The 18,815-nt window shown below is 40.1% G+C and overlaps 1 protein-coding gene and 1 pseudogene across 6 annotated transcripts in view; both read right to left on the bottom strand.

Annotated features, from left to right (window-relative positions):
• Positions 1-18,815, bottom strand: part of DGKB (diacylglycerol kinase beta) — a 712,573-nt gene that overhangs the window by 512,990 nt on the left and 180,768 nt on the right. For 2 of the 6 annotated variants that reach the window (XM_075558344.1, XM_075558346.1), the window contains one exon: positions 4,657-4,692. The exons of 2 other annotated variants lie outside the window; for them this stretch is intronic. In XM_075558344.1, the coding sequence (XP_075414459.1) occupies positions 4,657-4,692 (36 nt within the window). The remainder of the gene's footprint in view (positions 1-4,656; positions 4,693-18,815) is intronic. 2 more of the 6 variants (XM_075558345.1, XM_075558347.1) reach the window with 1 other exon arrangement.
• Positions 5,536-7,090, bottom strand: LOC142456985 (tubulin alpha-1C chain pseudogene; annotated as a pseudogene).

The following is an 18,815-nucleotide window of genomic DNA, read 5'->3' as shown; positions in this document are numbered from 1 at the left end:
CATCCTGGGACCTGCCTTCTCTGTGACTGTCTCACTGGCCAGAGGCAGACTTAGCCCCTTTTGCCAGTAGAGCAAGGCCACAAGGACTTCCCAGAAGTTTTTCATTTTAACTCAAGTTCTAGTATACTCACAATATCAGAGATCCATCTCCATGAAGCAGAAATGTCATCACATTCATGGGGCTTACAAAGATGAGAGGCTCAGAAAAACTAACTTACAAAAAAAAAACAACAACAACAATATAAAACCGACAGGGTTACTATGAATCAGAAGTGATTCAATGGCAGTGAGTTTGAATGACCCTGTCAGGCAAAGTTTACTTGCTTTCTGTGCTTTCTGAGGCTGTCAATCGTTTACGGAAGCAAACGGCCTCATCTTTCTCCTGCTGAGCAGGTGGTGGGGTTGAACTGCTGACCTGGCAGCTAGCAGCCAATGCATAGCGGCCCACTTCACCGGGGCTCACTGTAATCAATTTGCAGACAGAGGTCCTGCTGTTCCCTTGATTACTACAGAATTACTAAAAGTTTACTCCACCTGTAAAGTTGAAGGCATCATCTGCAATTTGAGCCACAGTTTCTGGGTTTCATAAATCACACATGCCATGTGGATTTGTTCCTATGGTGATTACATGCTCTCTTCATTCTCCTCGCAAGGAGCTCTGAGCGATAGGAATAATGCTTGGATCTGAGAAGGTCCATTTCAACATCGTTTGACTTTGCCTTCACACTAGCATGAGAAGACTTGGTGGCGAAGGGGATTTCCTGCTGGCAGTTAACCACTGTGTCAGCAGTCTGCACCCGTGGGTCTAAGGGAACGAGGAGGATTCGGCGCCCTTGACCTTTGTAAATTCAGAAACACCAAGGCTTAGTCCTACTCGGCCTTATAGGCTCAATACATTGGAATGTTTTTTTGTTTTACACTTGTATTTGATAATGTCCATTGTACATGATTTTAAAATGGATTTTTAAAATGAATGCGATTTTAAAATAATTATTTACAGGGGAAGATCCTGTTATCATCAACTTCAACGTAATTCCTGATCCATTTCCGTTGTAAACTATACTGATCAATGGCTATGACAAACTGATAGCTACAGGTTAGGGCAGTCTTCCCCTTTATTGATACTTATCTCTTTACCAGTAAAGCTGACTTGTCTTAGGGGCTACTGTGTAATGCTAGACCTTTTGAAAGCATTGCCATTTATTATTGGAACTCGTCTAATTATTTCCCAGGTCATTGAATTGTGAATAAAAAAGGGATGTTCAATGAACAGGTACATGAGCAGAGCTCTACCTGTCATATCAATGAATCTGCATGATCAGACTGGAGTCCCGAGGAAAGGTGGCGGATCAAAGCCCCTGGGAGCGTTTTGGAGGCAAGGTCCAGTGGTCAGTTTCTGAAGGATCCCAGCTTGGAAAGCCTGGTGGAATCTAGTCTGAAATGCATGGAGGCCCCCTGAGGCTCTATGGACTCCATGAGAATCAGTTGGTTTTGTAGTTTACATACCGGTACGGGCCAGATTAGGTTTGGAGACAATTGTAAACTTTTTTGTGATAAATAATAAATTAGAGGTGTTTTATGCACTCCAGTTACATTAAAAATGCCCTTGGGTTCTGTAGACGTGAACATATTCAAACTGAAAATCATGAATTCCATGAATATGATTGATGCAAGATTATACATGTATGTGTGACACTGTGCCCTGTAACAATAACAGGCAGCTCACTCTTCCGCGCGGTCAGGAATGGGTGCCCTGTAACAATAACAGGCAGCTCAACCCCCTGCCCCGTCAGGAATGGGTGCCCTGTAACAATAACAGGCAGCTCACTGCCCAGTCAGAAATGGAAACATTTTAAAATTGCAGCCTGAAACAGGTGTAGCCCAGCCCAGAATGTTTACGCTCCAAGAAGCAGCCTAGCCTACCTACAGTATCGTTTGGCAGACCACTGGGGACAAGCTGATCTTAAATGTAGAACTTACTTTGTTAGACTTAAAAACTGTTTTGTTTCACTTTTCTGAGAATGCTTTGCAGGTTCACACAAGAACTTGCATTCCCCCTCCCCTTGCTTGGCAAGACGCCCCACAAGGATGTATAATAACTTCCCTTTGAAGCTGTTCCGGGCTCTCGCCTTACAGACTGAGTCTGCCTCAGTTGCTGGTGAGGGCCCAGATTCGAATCTGTCTGAATAAAGCTTTACTGTTTCCATCTCTGTTTCAGTGAGTGGTCTGGGTGAGGGTCTCGCTCGCTAACAGTATGTATATAAAAAATATACATACATACACGTTATTTCCAGTTACTGGGCTTATCATCAAAGCAAAGCCCTTGATCCTATATGAAAAGTACAGTCAGTGAATAAACATTTTCATATTGCCCATAAATTTTAAAGATATGAGTATATATTTTTATCTGTCTGTCATACACTTAAATTTTTTTTTTTGTAATAACCAAGAAAGAATGGCCTGGGGATGAAAAAAAAAAAAAAAGAACTCATCTTGTCTCTGGGCATGTAAGTGAGAGGGATCTCCAAAAAGTTCATACAAAGTAGAGTTAAAAGATAATGAACTTTTTTTCTTTCACTTTTTGAAGCCCCCCGCAGAAACAAAACAAAACAAAACTCACTGCCATCTAGGTAACCTGACTCATAACAACCACATAGGACAGAATAGAATTGCCTGTGGTTTTCCAAGTCTAACTCTTCACCAGAATCCAACGCTTTGTATTCGAAGAACCATGTGTATGTGCGTATTCTTAAAGGTAATTTTGGAACAATAACATAGATGAAAATTCATACAATGATTTTTGAAACAGTGAAAACTTGAAGTTGATGCAAACCAGTAAGCCGTGCTACGAAAGAAAGCACACTGTAGGGCACACGTATGCATACACACACACACACACAACACACACACAACACACACACGCAACACACACACGCAACACACACACAACACAAATACACACACACAACACACACACTCACACAAACACACACACAACACACACACTCTCTCACACACACAACACACACTCACACTCACACACACACACAACACACACACGCACATGCACAACACACACAATACACAACACACACAACACACAACACACAACACACAACACACACGCACACAACACGCACACAACACACAACGCACACGCACGCACACACATCTATATAGTGATGATCTAGCTAGCTGCATCTCATATACATGTAAAAAACAGCCATCATTTCTTAAGAAAAATGAGACATACAAGGAAACAATCTTCACTCTATTTGAATTAAGTGATACATGTTATATAGTTGAATATGGAAGGTGTTTAGAGATTAACAAATCTAAAGAGCAAATAAATGACCCCACATGTACTGCTGATACTGCCTGGTTGGAGTAGGACAAGGGAGAAAACACACCCAAGCGCAAAGGGTGAAATGACATCTCTTAAACGTCAATAATTAGATTTTGAATTTAATATTTTCAAGTCTTAGAGATGAAATTAAGCATCTCTGCTTTATAATCAGGATGAGAATTATGATATCAACTGATTTAAAGTATATGAAAGTAGCATAATATTTCTTTTACTCTCAAAATCTGTTTTGGCTACATTTCCAGTGTATCTTAAAGCAAACCTCTAGTTATAGAGTGTGCTTTTGTTTGTTTCTTTTATTTCAGTGGGTCTATCCACCCTGATAAGATACTTTTGTGAAAGTGTTTATATATTTGAGCAGTTATACTCAATGCATTTATACCTTGTTTATGTGTTATAAACACCTTTCCCTCAAAAGGCAGGATCAAATTTCAATTAGAAAGGAACTACTACTACTTGGGCAATTCCTTGAGCGATAATGACAATAGAATAAGACGCCGTTGCCTAACCATATAGAAATGGATGTCACGAAAGCAAGGTACAGTTTGTGATTTCCAGAAAATCAATGTGTACAGAAACTACATAGTTTTAGAACAAACATCCTTTCTCCTCTGAATCTATTTCATTCCAATGACTTCTTATACCATATCATGTGCTGGGTAATTAATGTAGCTGTAGTCCTTGAAAAGTCGTGGTCATTTTAAAGTGAGCAAGATTTCTCAACAGTGTAAACAAACGAGTTCACTGCCATGGAGTCAGTGCTGACTCACAAAGACCCTATTGAACAGGATAGAACTCCCTGTAAGTTTCTTTATGTCGAAAGCCCCAGCTTGCTCCCGATGGGGGCTGGTGGTTTCCAACTGGGGACCTTCTGGATAGTAGCCCAAGAGTAACCCACTGAGCAACCAGGGCTCCTGATTGACTGCTACATTGTGATGGCTCCAAGGGCCTGATTATTTTCTGTAGCATAGTTACATTTTTAATACTTAAGCAAGAACAACATTTTTAATACACTGGCCCAAATTCTATGGAAGTCAAACTTTAATTCTTCATTGTATTTTTATAAATTTCTGGGATTTGTTGTTGTTTGTTTTGTGTTTAGTGCTGGTCACAAAGATAGATTGGAAGTGTGTCAACTCTGCAAAGTTTTAGGATCCACTTCAGGGAAAAGCAAGTATGCAGTTTAACACGAATAGGTCACTAAGCCAACCCAAAATGTTCTTTATAGCTGCTACACTTGAGATGTATAGTAACCTGTAATCGTAAGTGTGAAAACGGTTTTACTTACGCACCTCAGGAACAGAAACTCCTGAAGTGGGCAGAGTCTGCTGGGAAAAGAAAAATTCATATTAAAGCTGAAAAAGAAAACAACCTCCCCCCCCCCAAAACTTTAAGGAGAAAAAACTTAAGTTGGGAAAAAAAGCACACACAAAAACCAATATAGTTTTGAGATTATTATATTGCTGTAAAATAAATAAGCAAATTTTTAAAAAATGTATTCCTTTGCTATAATTTCTTCTAATTTACGTTGCATAAAATTGCATCTGTTCACAAAACAATGAAATTTTTATGCAGAGAGGGTTCAATGGTAGTATGACTGTCACCCAAATTTATTCTATTTAAATTCTATTAATACACATTCTTAGATTCATAGAATTCTCTACAAAAGTAGCATCTGACCACTGAGTTAGTTTGGGTAGACTAGAGAAACAAAAATCATAGACACTCATATTTTATGAGAGTTTTATAGAAAGTGTAAGTGTATATTAAGAAAGATCCCAACCCAGTGTTGTCCAAGCCCACAAGTCTAACATTAAATTAGTCCATAAATATGACACTGATCTACAAAGTCCTCCTCAATCTCAGAACACACACAATGACGCCAACTGCAGGAGGACAGTCGAATCAGTGAGGGTATAAGCATCTTGGCTCCAGCACCCAGGGCTGCATCGGGGGAAATCCATGCGGCTTCTCCTCAGGAATGTCTTGTAGGAACTGAGCTTTGCCAGCTGAGGCGGGTAACTAGCTAAGGCAGCTGCATCAGGTCCGACCATCAAAGAGCAAGAGTCCAGACAGGTGAAGCTTACCAAGCCATGTAGCACTCAGCCCTTCAATCAATCTCACGTGTTCATCAGCCAGGTTGGCACAAAACACATTAACGATCACAACCATTTTATTTATTTATTTTATTTTTTTTTGACATTTAAAAAGAAAACACTTTTATTGACAGTTAGGGGTCACAGGACAGTTTTACAGCACAACAGATATAAAAGTCCCAAGACAACGGAGTGTACAATGCGACAGGCTAATACTCTTCACCCTCATCCTCTCCATCTGCACTATCTGCTCCCACCGCCTCATAGTCCTTCTCCAGGGCAGCCATGTCCTCCCGGGCCTCAGAGAACTCTCCTTCCTCCATCCCCTCACCCACGTACCAGTGGACAAAGGCACGCTTGGCGTACATCAGGTCACACTTGTGGTCCAGGCGAGCCCAGGCCTCAGCAACGGCTGTGGTGTTGCTCAACATGCACACAGCTCACTGCAACTTGGCCAGGTCTCCACCAGGGACCACAGTGGGAGGCTGGTAATTAATGCCAACCTTGAAGCCAGTGGGACACCAATCTACAAACTGGATGCTGCGCTTGGTCTTGATGGTGGCAATGGCAGCATTGACATCTTTGGGAACCACGTCACCACGGTACAACAGGCAGCAGGCCATGTATTTCCCATGGCGGGGGTCACATTTCACCATCTGGTTAGCTGGCTCAAAGCAAGCATTGGTGATCTCTGCTACAGTAAGCTGTTCATGGTAAGCTTTCTCAGCAGAGATGACAGGGGCGTATGTGGCCAGAGGGAAGTGGATGCGGGGGTAGGGCACCAGGTTAGTCTGGAATTCTGTCAGATCTACATTCAGGGCACCATCAAATCTGAGGGAAGCAGTGATGGAGGACACGATCTGGCTAATCAGGCGGTTAAGGTTGGTGTAGGTTGGGCGCTCGATATCGAGGTTCCTGCGACAGATGTCATAGATGGCCTCATTGTCTACCATGAAGGCACAATCTGAATGCTCCTGGGTGGTGTGGGTGGTGAGGATGGAGTTGTAGGGCTCAACTACAGCTGTGGACACCTGGGGGGGCGGGGTAGATGGAGAACTCCAGCTTGGATTTCTTGCCATAATCAACTGAGAGGCGCTCCATCAGCAGGGATGTGAACCCGGAACCGGTGCCCCCACCGAAGCTGTGGAAAACCAAGAAGCCCTGGAGACCTGTGCACTGGTCAGCCAGCTTGCGGATTCTGTCCAGGACCAGGTCGATGATCTCCTTGCCGATGGTGTAGTGCCCACGGGCATAGTTGTTGGCAGCATCCTCCTTGCCCGTGATGAGCTGCTCAGGGTGGAAGAGCTGGCGGTAGGTGCCAGTGCGAACTTCATCAATGACTGTAGGCTCCAGGTCTACGAACACTGCCCTGGGCACATGCTTGCCCGCGCCCGTCTCACTGAAGAAGGTGTTGAAGGAGTCATCTCCTCCCCCAATGGTCTTGTCACTGGGCATCTGGCCATCGGGTTGGATGCCGTGTTCCAGACAGTAGAGCTCCCAGCAGGCATTGCCGATCTGGACACCGGCCTGGCCGACGTGGATGGAGATGCACTCACGCATGCTGGGGCTCGTACGGCTTCGTGGGGCGAGAGGAGAAGAAAGGACTACGACAGGAGCCTCCCGCTGACAGACTACCAAGGAGTCCGGGGGAGAAGTCCACAACCATTTTTAAAAGAATTCATTGCCAAGTTGCATTTTCTTTCATTAACCCCCCTGCTGAACACTGTCTCACAGAAATTCTGTCAAACACTGCAGACTGTCCCTTAGGGTGTTCTAGGCCATGGTCTTTGAGGAAGCAGACTGCCATGTCTCTCACCCATGCTTATGAGCCAGTTGCTCTATGCTTTTAAAAACCTGCTTCCAATTTTTCATCATTCCTAAAAATATTCCATGACTCTTTGAGTCTAGCTTATGATGTCAGGCAGACTTGGTGCTACTCTAAAAATAAGGGGAACGATGAGAAAGGGGAAAAATATAACTAAATATGTAGTGAGATTATCGTTGAACGTGACTATTTAAAAGAGTGAGATTCAATATATGTTCTGAATCTAGTCTTCATAGTAGTTCGACCTAGATTATTACTCACAGGCCTTAATATTAGAAGATTGTGTGGAAAATAATGTTTTTCCATAACCTGTTATGATTTAATTAGGACATCCCTTAGAAACATGAAGGGACTTCAAAAAGTTCATGGGGAAAATCTATTATCTTTTCATGCTATTTTCCACAAAGAGTTTGAAGCACCTTGTATGTAGTAGCCCTAATCCCTGTATTTATGTGTCTTGCTTGAAGAACTGGGATCTTATTTTTTTACTATTTTGGTCAAAAGTTGCCATATTATGAAAAGGAAATGAATCATAGGGGAAATATGCATATTATGTGATTATGGAAGCCGGTGATCTATTAGCTACAAAATTACATCAAAGTTTTCCCATAACCACAAGAAACAAGAAAAAAGACAATAGAAAAGACCTGGCACAGACAAGAGCCTAATTTGGATGTTCAAACTTCAGAATTTTTGGAAAGTAAGTTTCCATCTTTTTACACCAATCCTAAGAAATTTAGGCATTCACTAAAAATAACTAATTTTGGTTTCTAAGTATCTCCTATTACCTTACTTCCTTCTGGGTCATCCATTGGTTTTAGAATGGCCTTTTGTTTGGGTTTTGTGGCAGAAACAGATAAAAAATAACTACCAAACTCCAAAATTCTGTATCCTACGTCTCTTATCACAAAAGTAAATAGATAAACAAGCTTAGACGACTGAACAAAAAGTATGAACAGACATGCAAACAAGTAAATAAATGAACAACTGATAAATCTGAAAGAATACTTGACAGCTCATGCCTAAAATATGTGCTTCAAAATTCCCCGGGTAGACGAGTAAGAAGGTTGGATGGGGTCACACATTCTTAGGCATTCTAATATCCCTGCCCAAGTTTCCATGTACAAGGGGGAGTCCCATGAGGGGTCTCAGAAAGCTGAGTATAAGATGATCTTACTTCCTTTCCCAGGAAACCTCACGGGAGACATAGAGTTCAAATGGAGTAAACAACTGCAACTAAGGACCTTGAGCCGAATCCTGGCAGCCGAATGAGTTACAAGTTGGGCTGCTAAAAAGAAGGTCGGCGGTTCAAACCTACCAGCCACTGCCAGGGAGAGAGGAAGCTTTCTTAAAGGAGCAGTTCGACTCTGTCCTAGAGGATTGTATGATGTGGAATCAACTCAACGATGATACATTTGATTTGTGTGGAAGGTGAGGATGCAATGTGGAGATGTCCTCAAAGAAGTCAAAGCCCTCAAGGATGACAGAACAAGAGAAGACCGTTGGGGGGAAACGAGGGTGCTCATGAATTTACACCTTTATTTAGCATACAGCTCCTTAATATAAGCAAAAACACTACACCTCCAGATTCCTAAAGACAAAAAATTACAGAATCTAGGAGGATCACTGATCAAATATCCCAGTGATGAGGAACTCTTACAGAAATGATGGCGGTCATTTGTAAGGTATATTGAGAACAGACTTGGTCATGCTTTCTTTTTAAGTTCATGAGTATTCTTGACGCCACTTCTGAATCCAAGTCAGTATGTGAACCAGCTGGACAAATTGGGAGTGAGCAAGACTTCAGGTTCCCTTCACCTATTTCAGCTCAAATGTGTGTTTCAGTCTTATGGTTTCTTTATTAAATCCAAGTTGATAGTCTGACTTTAAATAAATTTTTCAGATATCCCATCTCTATCATAATATCGAAATGTCTGCTTTCCCTCATGTCCTGATCAAGTGTCTTTACCTATGGGTCCTTATTTTATCCCATGCAATGGACCTAGGTAACTTACAGAAACTCTCAAGCAACCAAGCCGACGTATTCACTAAACAATCTCCACAGAATTAGGAATAGATGCCTTTAATCTGTAAATACATATGAATACAGCAAGACATTGGATAATCTCTTATAAAGACAGTAATTCTTAAAATCCTTCAGAATAATCACGCAATATAATGTAAGGACCTCAAATGGATGCCAATCCATTCCTGATGACTAATATTGTAGAATTACTGTTAATTTTGTTAGGTGTGATAATATCATTATCCTTACAGAGAAAGAGAACATTGATGGTAATCTTAGAAGAGTTCTGTAGGTTATTTAAACATTAATTGTAATACTACCTGAAATTTACTTTCAATTATTTAAACGTAGTAATAAATATATTATGCAAATGAAGTAATCTTGCTTCCTGGTGAGAGAGTGTCTCATGATGGAGAAACATATAAGCTATGGTTTGTGCTCAGAGAGTCTTGAATATCTATAGGTGCCAAGAAGATCCTACAGGTGCATGAAGAGGACCCGATGACACAAAAGGCAAAGCATGTCAAGTTGGATCATTCAAAATCCATCTGAAGATATCTTAGTTCCCCCCCACCCCCCACCCCCGCACCTGAGAAAATCCCTGTAAAATGAAAGGAAAACTTGGCCTCCACCTTGCAGCCTGTGTGTAGGACATGGGGGACTTACAGACCGGTCACTAGAAAACGTCTTGTAGAAACAGTAATCTATCCCTCCTGTGGGAAGTGGGCAGAGAAGTGGCAAAGCGAAGAAGGTAAAGAGCTGATACTCTTCTCTGAGACCGTGAAAGCGATTAACTAAGGATGCGGAACAGGATTGAGAAAGGCAAGAGGCCTGATCATTTCCATCAGCCACCCTCAGCTGTCTGAGAGCAGCACTACAGACCCACTTTACGAAGAAGGGTAGTGAAAAATGGCATACAAATGTGCTGACCACAGGACTGGGAAGGTGGGGGCATGGGGGGTGAGGAACGAGTTGATGTTAATGGAGGAGGAATCAATTGGATAAATAAGATGAGTCACCCACTACTTGAAGAATGTTACCAATACACTGAATTGTACAAGCGGAAAATTGTTGATTTTGGTGTATTTCCTTCTGTGTATATTTTCAGCAAGCAATAAAAATAAAACACTTTGAAGACAGCAGATGGACAAGTGCAAGTCCACATTACATTAGCACGCCATCCATACCTTTCGCCACGTGAACGCAAGAAGACCAAAATGCTGAAGACGAACAAAAAGGTGGCATTTTTTAATGTACCATAGTGTTTAAATATCAGTGAAACACAAAGTTAATGTTTTAGTTTCTGAACATTATTGAGAGTATAATTGCATATGCAATATATTTTAATCAGAATTAATACAGAAATGATATTGTTTTGTTTAATTAAATGTAACATGAATATAAAGGAATGTGACTAATTTAATTCAAGTCCTATCATTTCAATATTAAATCAAATAAACAGTTCAGATAATTAGTTTAAAAGATACATTTGCCTCCTTGGCACTTATTAAGTTCAACTGAAATCAAAGAATTTTTTAAAAATCGTATTATCCTTAAATATTAGTATAGATCTTGTCTTCATATTTTCTAATTTGTATTCATTTTAAATTGATAATTTCATCCAAATTGCCACAGGACAAAGAAACAATGTTGGTGTGTTGTATCAGAGGTTGCCTCAGAATAAATTATAATAAAAGCATAGTATTCACATTAAAGGGTCACTGGGTACAGCAAGATTAATGTAAAAGGATTAAAAGCTAATCCTACCTTTATTTAAAACAAAACAAAAAAGCTCACTTCCATCCAGTTGATTTGGGCTCATGGCAACCCCAGAGGAACTGTCCCAGTGGGTTTCTGGGCTCTTCACTTTTTAAGGGAGGACCCAACTTGTGCTTTCGCCTGAACTGCTGACTAAGAGGATCGGTGCCCAACTTAACCAGTCCACCCCAGGCCTCCATCCCGATAGACCCATAAATGACAACTAGTAAACTCACTGCTGTGGGGTCAGCGGTGACCCATAACGACCCTTAGAGGAGAGGGTAGCGTGTTGACATTGATTTCAATACACTTTTTTCATGTCAATGGTCGCATTCTAAACCAGAATAATCCAATTGTGAAATACTGACCTAGTTCCTTTCATGCACCGACTGTCTCAACTGGAATAGAGACTGAAGCTTAAGTAAGACAGACAGGTGGAGGGCACAGAATTTTAAATAAATAGTGCTTTTGCCACTTGCACATTCTATGACTTTATGGAAATCCCTGAACCTATCTAAACATCAATCTCTTCAGAGCTCCAATGTGCTGAATAATTTTTACTTACTCTGAGTATTACAAGAATTATGCTTGACATATTTTCATTCTCAATAAATGTTAACTAACATGCTAACTTCAGATGCCCCAGGTCTGTAATTTTTCATTGCCCACTTAAGAGCCCAGCAAGAAAGGACTGGTTGTACTTTCTTTGTCTAAAGCTATTTCCATTATTAATAGGGCAATAAAAATGATTGATTTTAAAAAACGATTGATTTTAAGGAAAGTATCTATGTTGAAGTATTTGAAGGGAGGAAAAAAAAGGGAAAAATATGGAATCAGAAAGCCAAAGAGGTAAAGCAATGTAGAAAGGAGAGAGAAAGCTGGTGACAGGTGGGGCTAAGAATAAAGGGGAAGAGGGCCTACTTCTTGCTGTTTCTCCTCACTCCTCCTGCCAGTCCTGCGTGACTGTGAGCACAGAGTCCGAATACATCAGTCATGAGAATGCCCGTGGCTGAGATTTAGAGCATGACCCTCGCCCCCTTTTTGCTTAGTAGTGGGGAAACATTCTAGACTATCAGACTCAACCATCTTATCACTTTAGGCATTTTCAGACTTCTGAATTTACATTCACAAAATTAATATAGATCTATTTTTAAGCATGGATATGGATTTGATCATGTTTCTGTATGTTTGGGACATGGGTCTAAAGTTATTTTATTAAAGTGAGTGAAGTTAGTTTACTAAAATTATCAGCCCCCCACAAAAATCCAGATATAATAAACTAATACTTCTAGAACCTTATGTTTAAGGGGCCTTGGTGGTGATGTGAGATATGCATTGGGCTGCTAACAGTAAGGTCAGTGGTTCAAACACACCAGCTGCTCCACGCAAGAAAGATGAGGTTGTCTGCTTCCTTAAACATTTGTCTTCTTAAAAACATGTGGAAAATTCTCTGTGAGTAGGAAATGATGGGACAGCAGTGGATAGTAGGTGAAAATGCTGGTGTACAAAACTAATCTATACTTGCATTTCATCCTATATGCCTGTTCTGTCAACAAGAGCATGACAGTTCTAGAATTTTTCATTGTGTACTTACTGCTGTTTGCTACAACACCAAAAATATACAGTTTGGAGGAAATATAGCAACATGGATATTTAGAATTAAAGTGTCAGGCACTTGATTTTCCATTTCAACATCCTTGAAAAAAATTGAATTAAAAAAGTTTATTGGAATATGTTCCCATCTCTTATTCCACTAAATATTAACTGATGTCACACAAACCTATATTCTAGTCAGGTTCAAGTCCAATTGTGTACTCACCTTAAGCCAAGATTCAATTGAGTTAAATTTTTACATGACTGCCAGTCAACCTTATCATTAACTTTCATTATGTGCATGTAATTAATTGGGTCCAATGAACAATATCAGGACTGTGTTATAGACTCTTTCCCCCGACCATATAATTAGAATATAATTACCCACAGGATATCAGAATGATGCAAAACCTTTCCTCTAAATGTGCCCTCATTAGGAAACAAGTCTCAATGTACATTTATTCAATCAGTGCGAATTAATTAAAATGTTACTGAAATAAAAGAGGGTCGCAATAAAGAGTATCTGACATCTATTAAATGACTATCACTTGAGATCTGCATGCACAGCTTATGTTAAACCCATTTAGTTCAAGTAGGACTTGGCCGTGTAATGTTATGTATATCCAGCGTGCTAGGAAATCTGAGTTAATGAATCAGTGCATGCCGCTGTTTTGGAAAAAAAAAATGTCTAGCACATGCTATGTAAAAAACGTTTACGGAATCTAGGCAGGATTATCGAGTCGAAGCTGACTCAGAACAACACCAGAGAATAGGATAGAACTTCCCCCTTTGAGTTTCAGAGACTCTATTTGTTTACAGGAGTAGAAGGTTTCCATTTTTCTTTTGAGGATGGCTAGTGGTTTTGAACTGCTGACCTTGCATTCCAACATGTAAGCACCATGCCACCTGGACTCCATTCGTAACATAGAACATTACAATCGACAATACTACTTTTTAAAAAAAGAAAATAGCTTCGGTAATTTAACTCAATATCTCAATAGCACATTTCTTCTTAATTAAAACATCATCAGCAATTAAGCACACATTTTAAAGGGAAAGTATTCATTATACATTTAGATACTTTTAGTATGATTAAAAAGGAGTGCAAAGATAAAGAACCTAAGAAACTTAACTCCCTAAGATTGTATAGAGATAGAGGAAAACTCATGGTGAGAACAAATGAGCATTCAATTGCTGACAAAAAAGTCAGCTGTTTGCACCCACTGGTAACTTCAGGGGGAAAGAAATGACTGCCTCCCTGTGTAGAGAAGACAGCCCAGAAAAGCCAACCGGGCAGGAAGCTGTCTTATGGGGCTGCTATGTCCTATGGGGGTGCTATGTCCTATGGGGCTGCTAACCACACCTCATACATCCATAAGGCATCAAAAGTTTATGGTAAAATTTCATTTTTCACTTCCTATCTTAAAACTCTTTGAAGCTCTTTTCAAATTATGTTATAGTTATAATATGTATATGTAGCATATATATTCTCAGATGTGCTGTGTACAGTGACTATTTGATGTCTTTTACTATATAGGCTATTGCTCAAGCTATCTTAAAAATTAAGATTTTAAAATATAATTTATTATTCAACGGGGAACAGTGTGATTTTCCTAAGAAACCTTAAATGTTCCCTCAGTGCTCTCGACTCATGAGCATTTCTTTGACGTTGGGCATTTCACAGTACCATCTATTGGGTAGTGTACATAACTGCAACAACATAAGCATCGTACGCTTCTCAAAATGTAGGCGCAACTATCCAATGCTTCTGTGGTCATGCAGAAACAGAACAAAATGCTAAATATATGTGCATGAATGTTACCTCACCACACACTTTGAACTCAATTGCATTAACATGTCACACTAGCCTTTAATTATATGTAAATTGCTAATGACTTTAAAACATGACCCTCCACGTCTTAGGAATTAAAGTTTTGTGTGATATTTACGGCAGTGCTGAACATGTTGCTTTTGTTTGTCTTTTTTTTGATGCCCCGTCTCTGAAGAATTCCACAATTTTTTTTCCTGGTGTCTTGGCTTTCAGGCCTGTACCTAAGATTATTTGGGGCTACAAAAGCAGTGATCCTAGATTATGAGTTATAGCACAAAATATTTTAATTGCTAATGGGTATTAAGAGTAATACTCTCTTTCTGAAAAACAAAAAACTTTACAGGAGAAACACATTTGGCAACCTATGATTTAAACTACAGCTGTGGCAAGTTCCTTGCTAAGAGTTTGCCTTTTCTCCTGATTTCTCTCTCAATTAGGCTTTTCCTAAAGAACAGTGATAATGTAGTGTAGTGAGTGTTGAGCTAGTCACCTTAAGGTTGCCAGTTCAAACTCACTAGCTGCTCCTCCAGAAAATGATGAGGCTGCCTGCACTCATTAACACTTAACCATCTCCAAAGACAACAGAGGTTTTACTCTTCACTGCATGGTAAAAAGTAACTCATCAGCAGTGGGTTCGGGGTTTGGCTCAACAAAACACACACGAATCCCTGTTTTATGGTTTTATGAACAGGTTCTGTTCCTTGGGGGCCCTCCTTAGAGAAGGTGCCTGTTTAATTGAATGCTGATAGCAAGAGAAGTTTAGATACTGTCAGAAGTTAGACTGATGTGGGCTAAGGAGGGGAGGAGTTTGAAACAGGGAGGACACCATTTCATCCGCATACACTCTGGGTCCTGGAAAAGAGGGCTGAAATCACATTCATAAAGAAATACAGGACATCACATGGAGCGGAAGAAAGGAAAGCTCTTCTTCAGATGGGCATTCCATGGCAGATAGAGAGTTAAAGTGAAAGTGGAGATGTTAGATGGCTGAATTCACATCATACAATGGCCAATTGCTACTAATGGAAAGCATATTGACTTATCTGTCACTTCCATGTCTTTACCTGTAAGCTCTGGATAACAATGTTTCTTTCTGCTAGGGAGATTGGGAGGATTCAATGAAACGGGGCCTATAAAGCATTACAGTTATTTGAAGAGTGTCCAAATGAACAAACAAGGAAACAAGTTCAAGGTCATGAAGTCAATTCCCACTCATAGAGATCCCATAGGACAGTCTCAAACCACCCTTGTGGGATTAGTTTTATATCTGCCTCAGTACTTGACATGCCATAGAGAAATATGCACATCAACTAACTCTCCCGGAAGAGAGTGCTAATGGAACAGGTGAGTGAGTGCTACCTCTGCTGTAGAGACCAGTGACTGAGGTTGTTAGCGTTCAGGCCAAGTGAAATGGACAAGGTCTTTGGCATGCAAGATGGGGTGGTGGTAGTCCTTGTCCGGCTTTAAAGAACGTGTGACACCCAGAAATGTCAGAAACAGAAAAGACGGGGTATTCATTGAGTGTTTGGTCAAACCTATCAATGTTTTATTTATTTATCTTTTTTAGGAATAAGGTCAATGATGTTCCTCAAGCAGATTAAATTGTAACCCACATTTGATTTATTTTGGAATGAAATAAATATAAAGTTAATTTTGCCTTCCTTTTTCATGTAGTTTTTTAGTGACCTCCACACCGTTGGTAATCACTACTCCATGCCACACGCCCACCAAAACACAAGGACAGTCCCCCTAGCATACAGTGGTTTCCAACTCAGGGGGAACCTGTTTGGGATTTCCAAGGCCAAAGCTCTTTAAATGGAGGAGACGACACATCTTTCTCCCTGAGAACTTCTGTGGTTTCCAACCACCACCCTGCGGCTCATAGCACACCGTTTAACTCACAGAACCACAGGGCTGGGCTATATGCCCCAGACCGGGCAGGTGTGCAAATGACCTTGATGGCATGTTCAAGATATGGAGACGGGAAGGAACCCAGCCTGGTTGCTGGGTGAGCACTGGGCAGCGAACTGAAAGGTCCTTGGGGAATCTCACCACCTGGTCTGGGGGAGAACGATCAGGCTGTTCCTTTCTGGGAAGTTGCAGTGACTTGAAAGTCCTACCTAGATTCACTCTTGTTGGACATTGATTGGAGGGTGGAGTTTGTTTACTTTGTGCTGGTGCGAGAGGTGATTTAGTTTGGGCAAAGATATACTAAATTCAATTTTGTCGCACATTTATAAAATCTTCTCCAAAAATTATTTGCAATATATTTTACAATAACTTAAATGACTTGTTAATGTAAAATCTCAAATTCCCCACCCCCAGCCAGCCTGGGGCTTTGGGGCTCATTCAAGGGGGTCCCTCTGGGACACAGGGTAGAGGGAATGGGGTGACCCTTTGCCGGGCATGCCTACCCAGCAGGGTATGCCCCTCTAGGGTTTCCTGTATGGGCTCCAGTACATTTCTTCCCTTTTGCTTAAAAAAAACAAACAAACTCAAATCCTCCTTTTCTTTTTCAGAGATATAGATGATACTGCATATTCTATTTGGGTTGATTTTATATATTTTAGCTTCTGAATAATTTGCAATATGAATTAACATCTACCAAACTTGGCATCCAAACTCCTCTTAAACATCCTGAAAACCAAACTCACTGCCATCGACTTGATCCCAACTCACAGCGACTGTATAGGACAAGGAAGAACAACCCCTATGAGTTTCCCCAAGAGCCTCATTCTTTACTGGAGGTGAAAGCCCCATCCTTCTGATGAGCGGCTTCAAACTACCGACCTTGAAGTTAGATTACAACGCATAACCACTAAGCCACCAGGACTCCTCCTCCTAAACATACTTTCAATTTTTAATATTTTTATGCTGTTGGGTTTTTAATCAAGTGCGACAAACAACGTTGCAAGATTGTTTCCTTAGAATATTATTATAACTTACATTGGTTACAAACAGTTTTTTTTAGTCAAAAATATCTAAGAAACTGGCACAGATACATCTATGGCTCTAATAAAAATAATCGAATAAGTTAAATTCAATTGCATAGAGTTTTGAGTTTGCCATATTCACTTAAGTAGAATCAAATCTCAACAGTGAATCTTATTTTCAAAACTAGAAGTTGTTTAAAATAGGTCTATATCATATAGTCTAGTCCAGCAAATCCCACTGCTGTTGATTCAATTCTGACTTATATCCACGCAGCAAGTCTTTACAGGAGCAGATAGCCTCACCTTTCTCCCAGAGAGTAGCTGGTGAATTTGAACTTTCTACCTAGCTGTTAGCAGCAGTCAACCCTCACTGGACAATGACACAGTATTCCTTACAACAAAGACTAGGTCAGTAGAAAGATGGATTATTCAGGAACCAGTAAAAATAGTTGAACCTAGTTAAAGTAATACGTCCAATGGGTTTATCTCACGAGTATAGACGGAATACTCATCTGTTAGTGGTCGTGGCTCCTTTTCCCTTTTAAAAATTATATAACATTAATGTTTCTATACCTATACATTCTGCTAAATTATACATTTTATGCACGTTCATAACTCCAGTCCTGAATGTGATCCCTTACTAGATTTGGGATCAGAAAATCACTGGTAAAAATGTATAGGAACACTCAGAATTCTAAATATTAACAAATAAATAAATGCTTAGCCCTTCTATATGACTATCAGGAACTTGAATCTGAGTTAGATATTCAAAATATGAAAAAACGAGATTCCTCTTTGCCTATCATTACTGTGATGACAATTATGAATTGATCCATAATGAATATTAATTAAATGAATATTAAGTAATGACATTGATGAAACATTTATTGAGCACTGACAATGTTCATTGTCCCCACTCTTTTGACAAAAAAGAAAATTATATAGGCACTGATCTTGATAGTTATAGAAAGAATTTCCAGGAAATAGATGACTCTTGTACCTGTTGTTACAGGCTAGAAAGATAACCAGAACAGGAGAAATCATGTAAGCAGGTCTTTTGACATCGCTGAGGGGTAAAACATATGCTCCTGGGAAAGCTTTAGCATATCCTGCTGTTTAAAACATAATCATCCTATTTACAATGTATAACTCAGTATAATTTTTATAATTGGGAACAGCAAGGAAGGGCGGAAGAAGATACGAATTTATATAAACATATGGTTTTCTGAGGGTGCTGTATCTATCGATACTTAGTACACTGCTTAGTGACACCACAAATTGGCTAAGTTCTCAGAGTCAAAAACAAGTAAAGCAAAGGAGTAGCATTATAACCAGTGAGCAGTATCTGCTTTATAATTTTCTAAATAGTCTTGCTTTTCACTTTCTGTG

Source organism: Tenrec ecaudatus, chromosome 9, assembly GCF_050624435.1.
Source record: "Tenrec ecaudatus isolate mTenEca1 chromosome 9, mTenEca1.hap1, whole genome shotgun sequence".
Taxonomy (NCBI): domain Eukaryota; kingdom Metazoa; phylum Chordata; class Mammalia; order Afrosoricida; family Tenrecidae; genus Tenrec; species Tenrec ecaudatus.
Note: the sequence above shows the minus strand (reverse complement) of the source record. Positions and strands in the feature narration are given on the sequence as shown.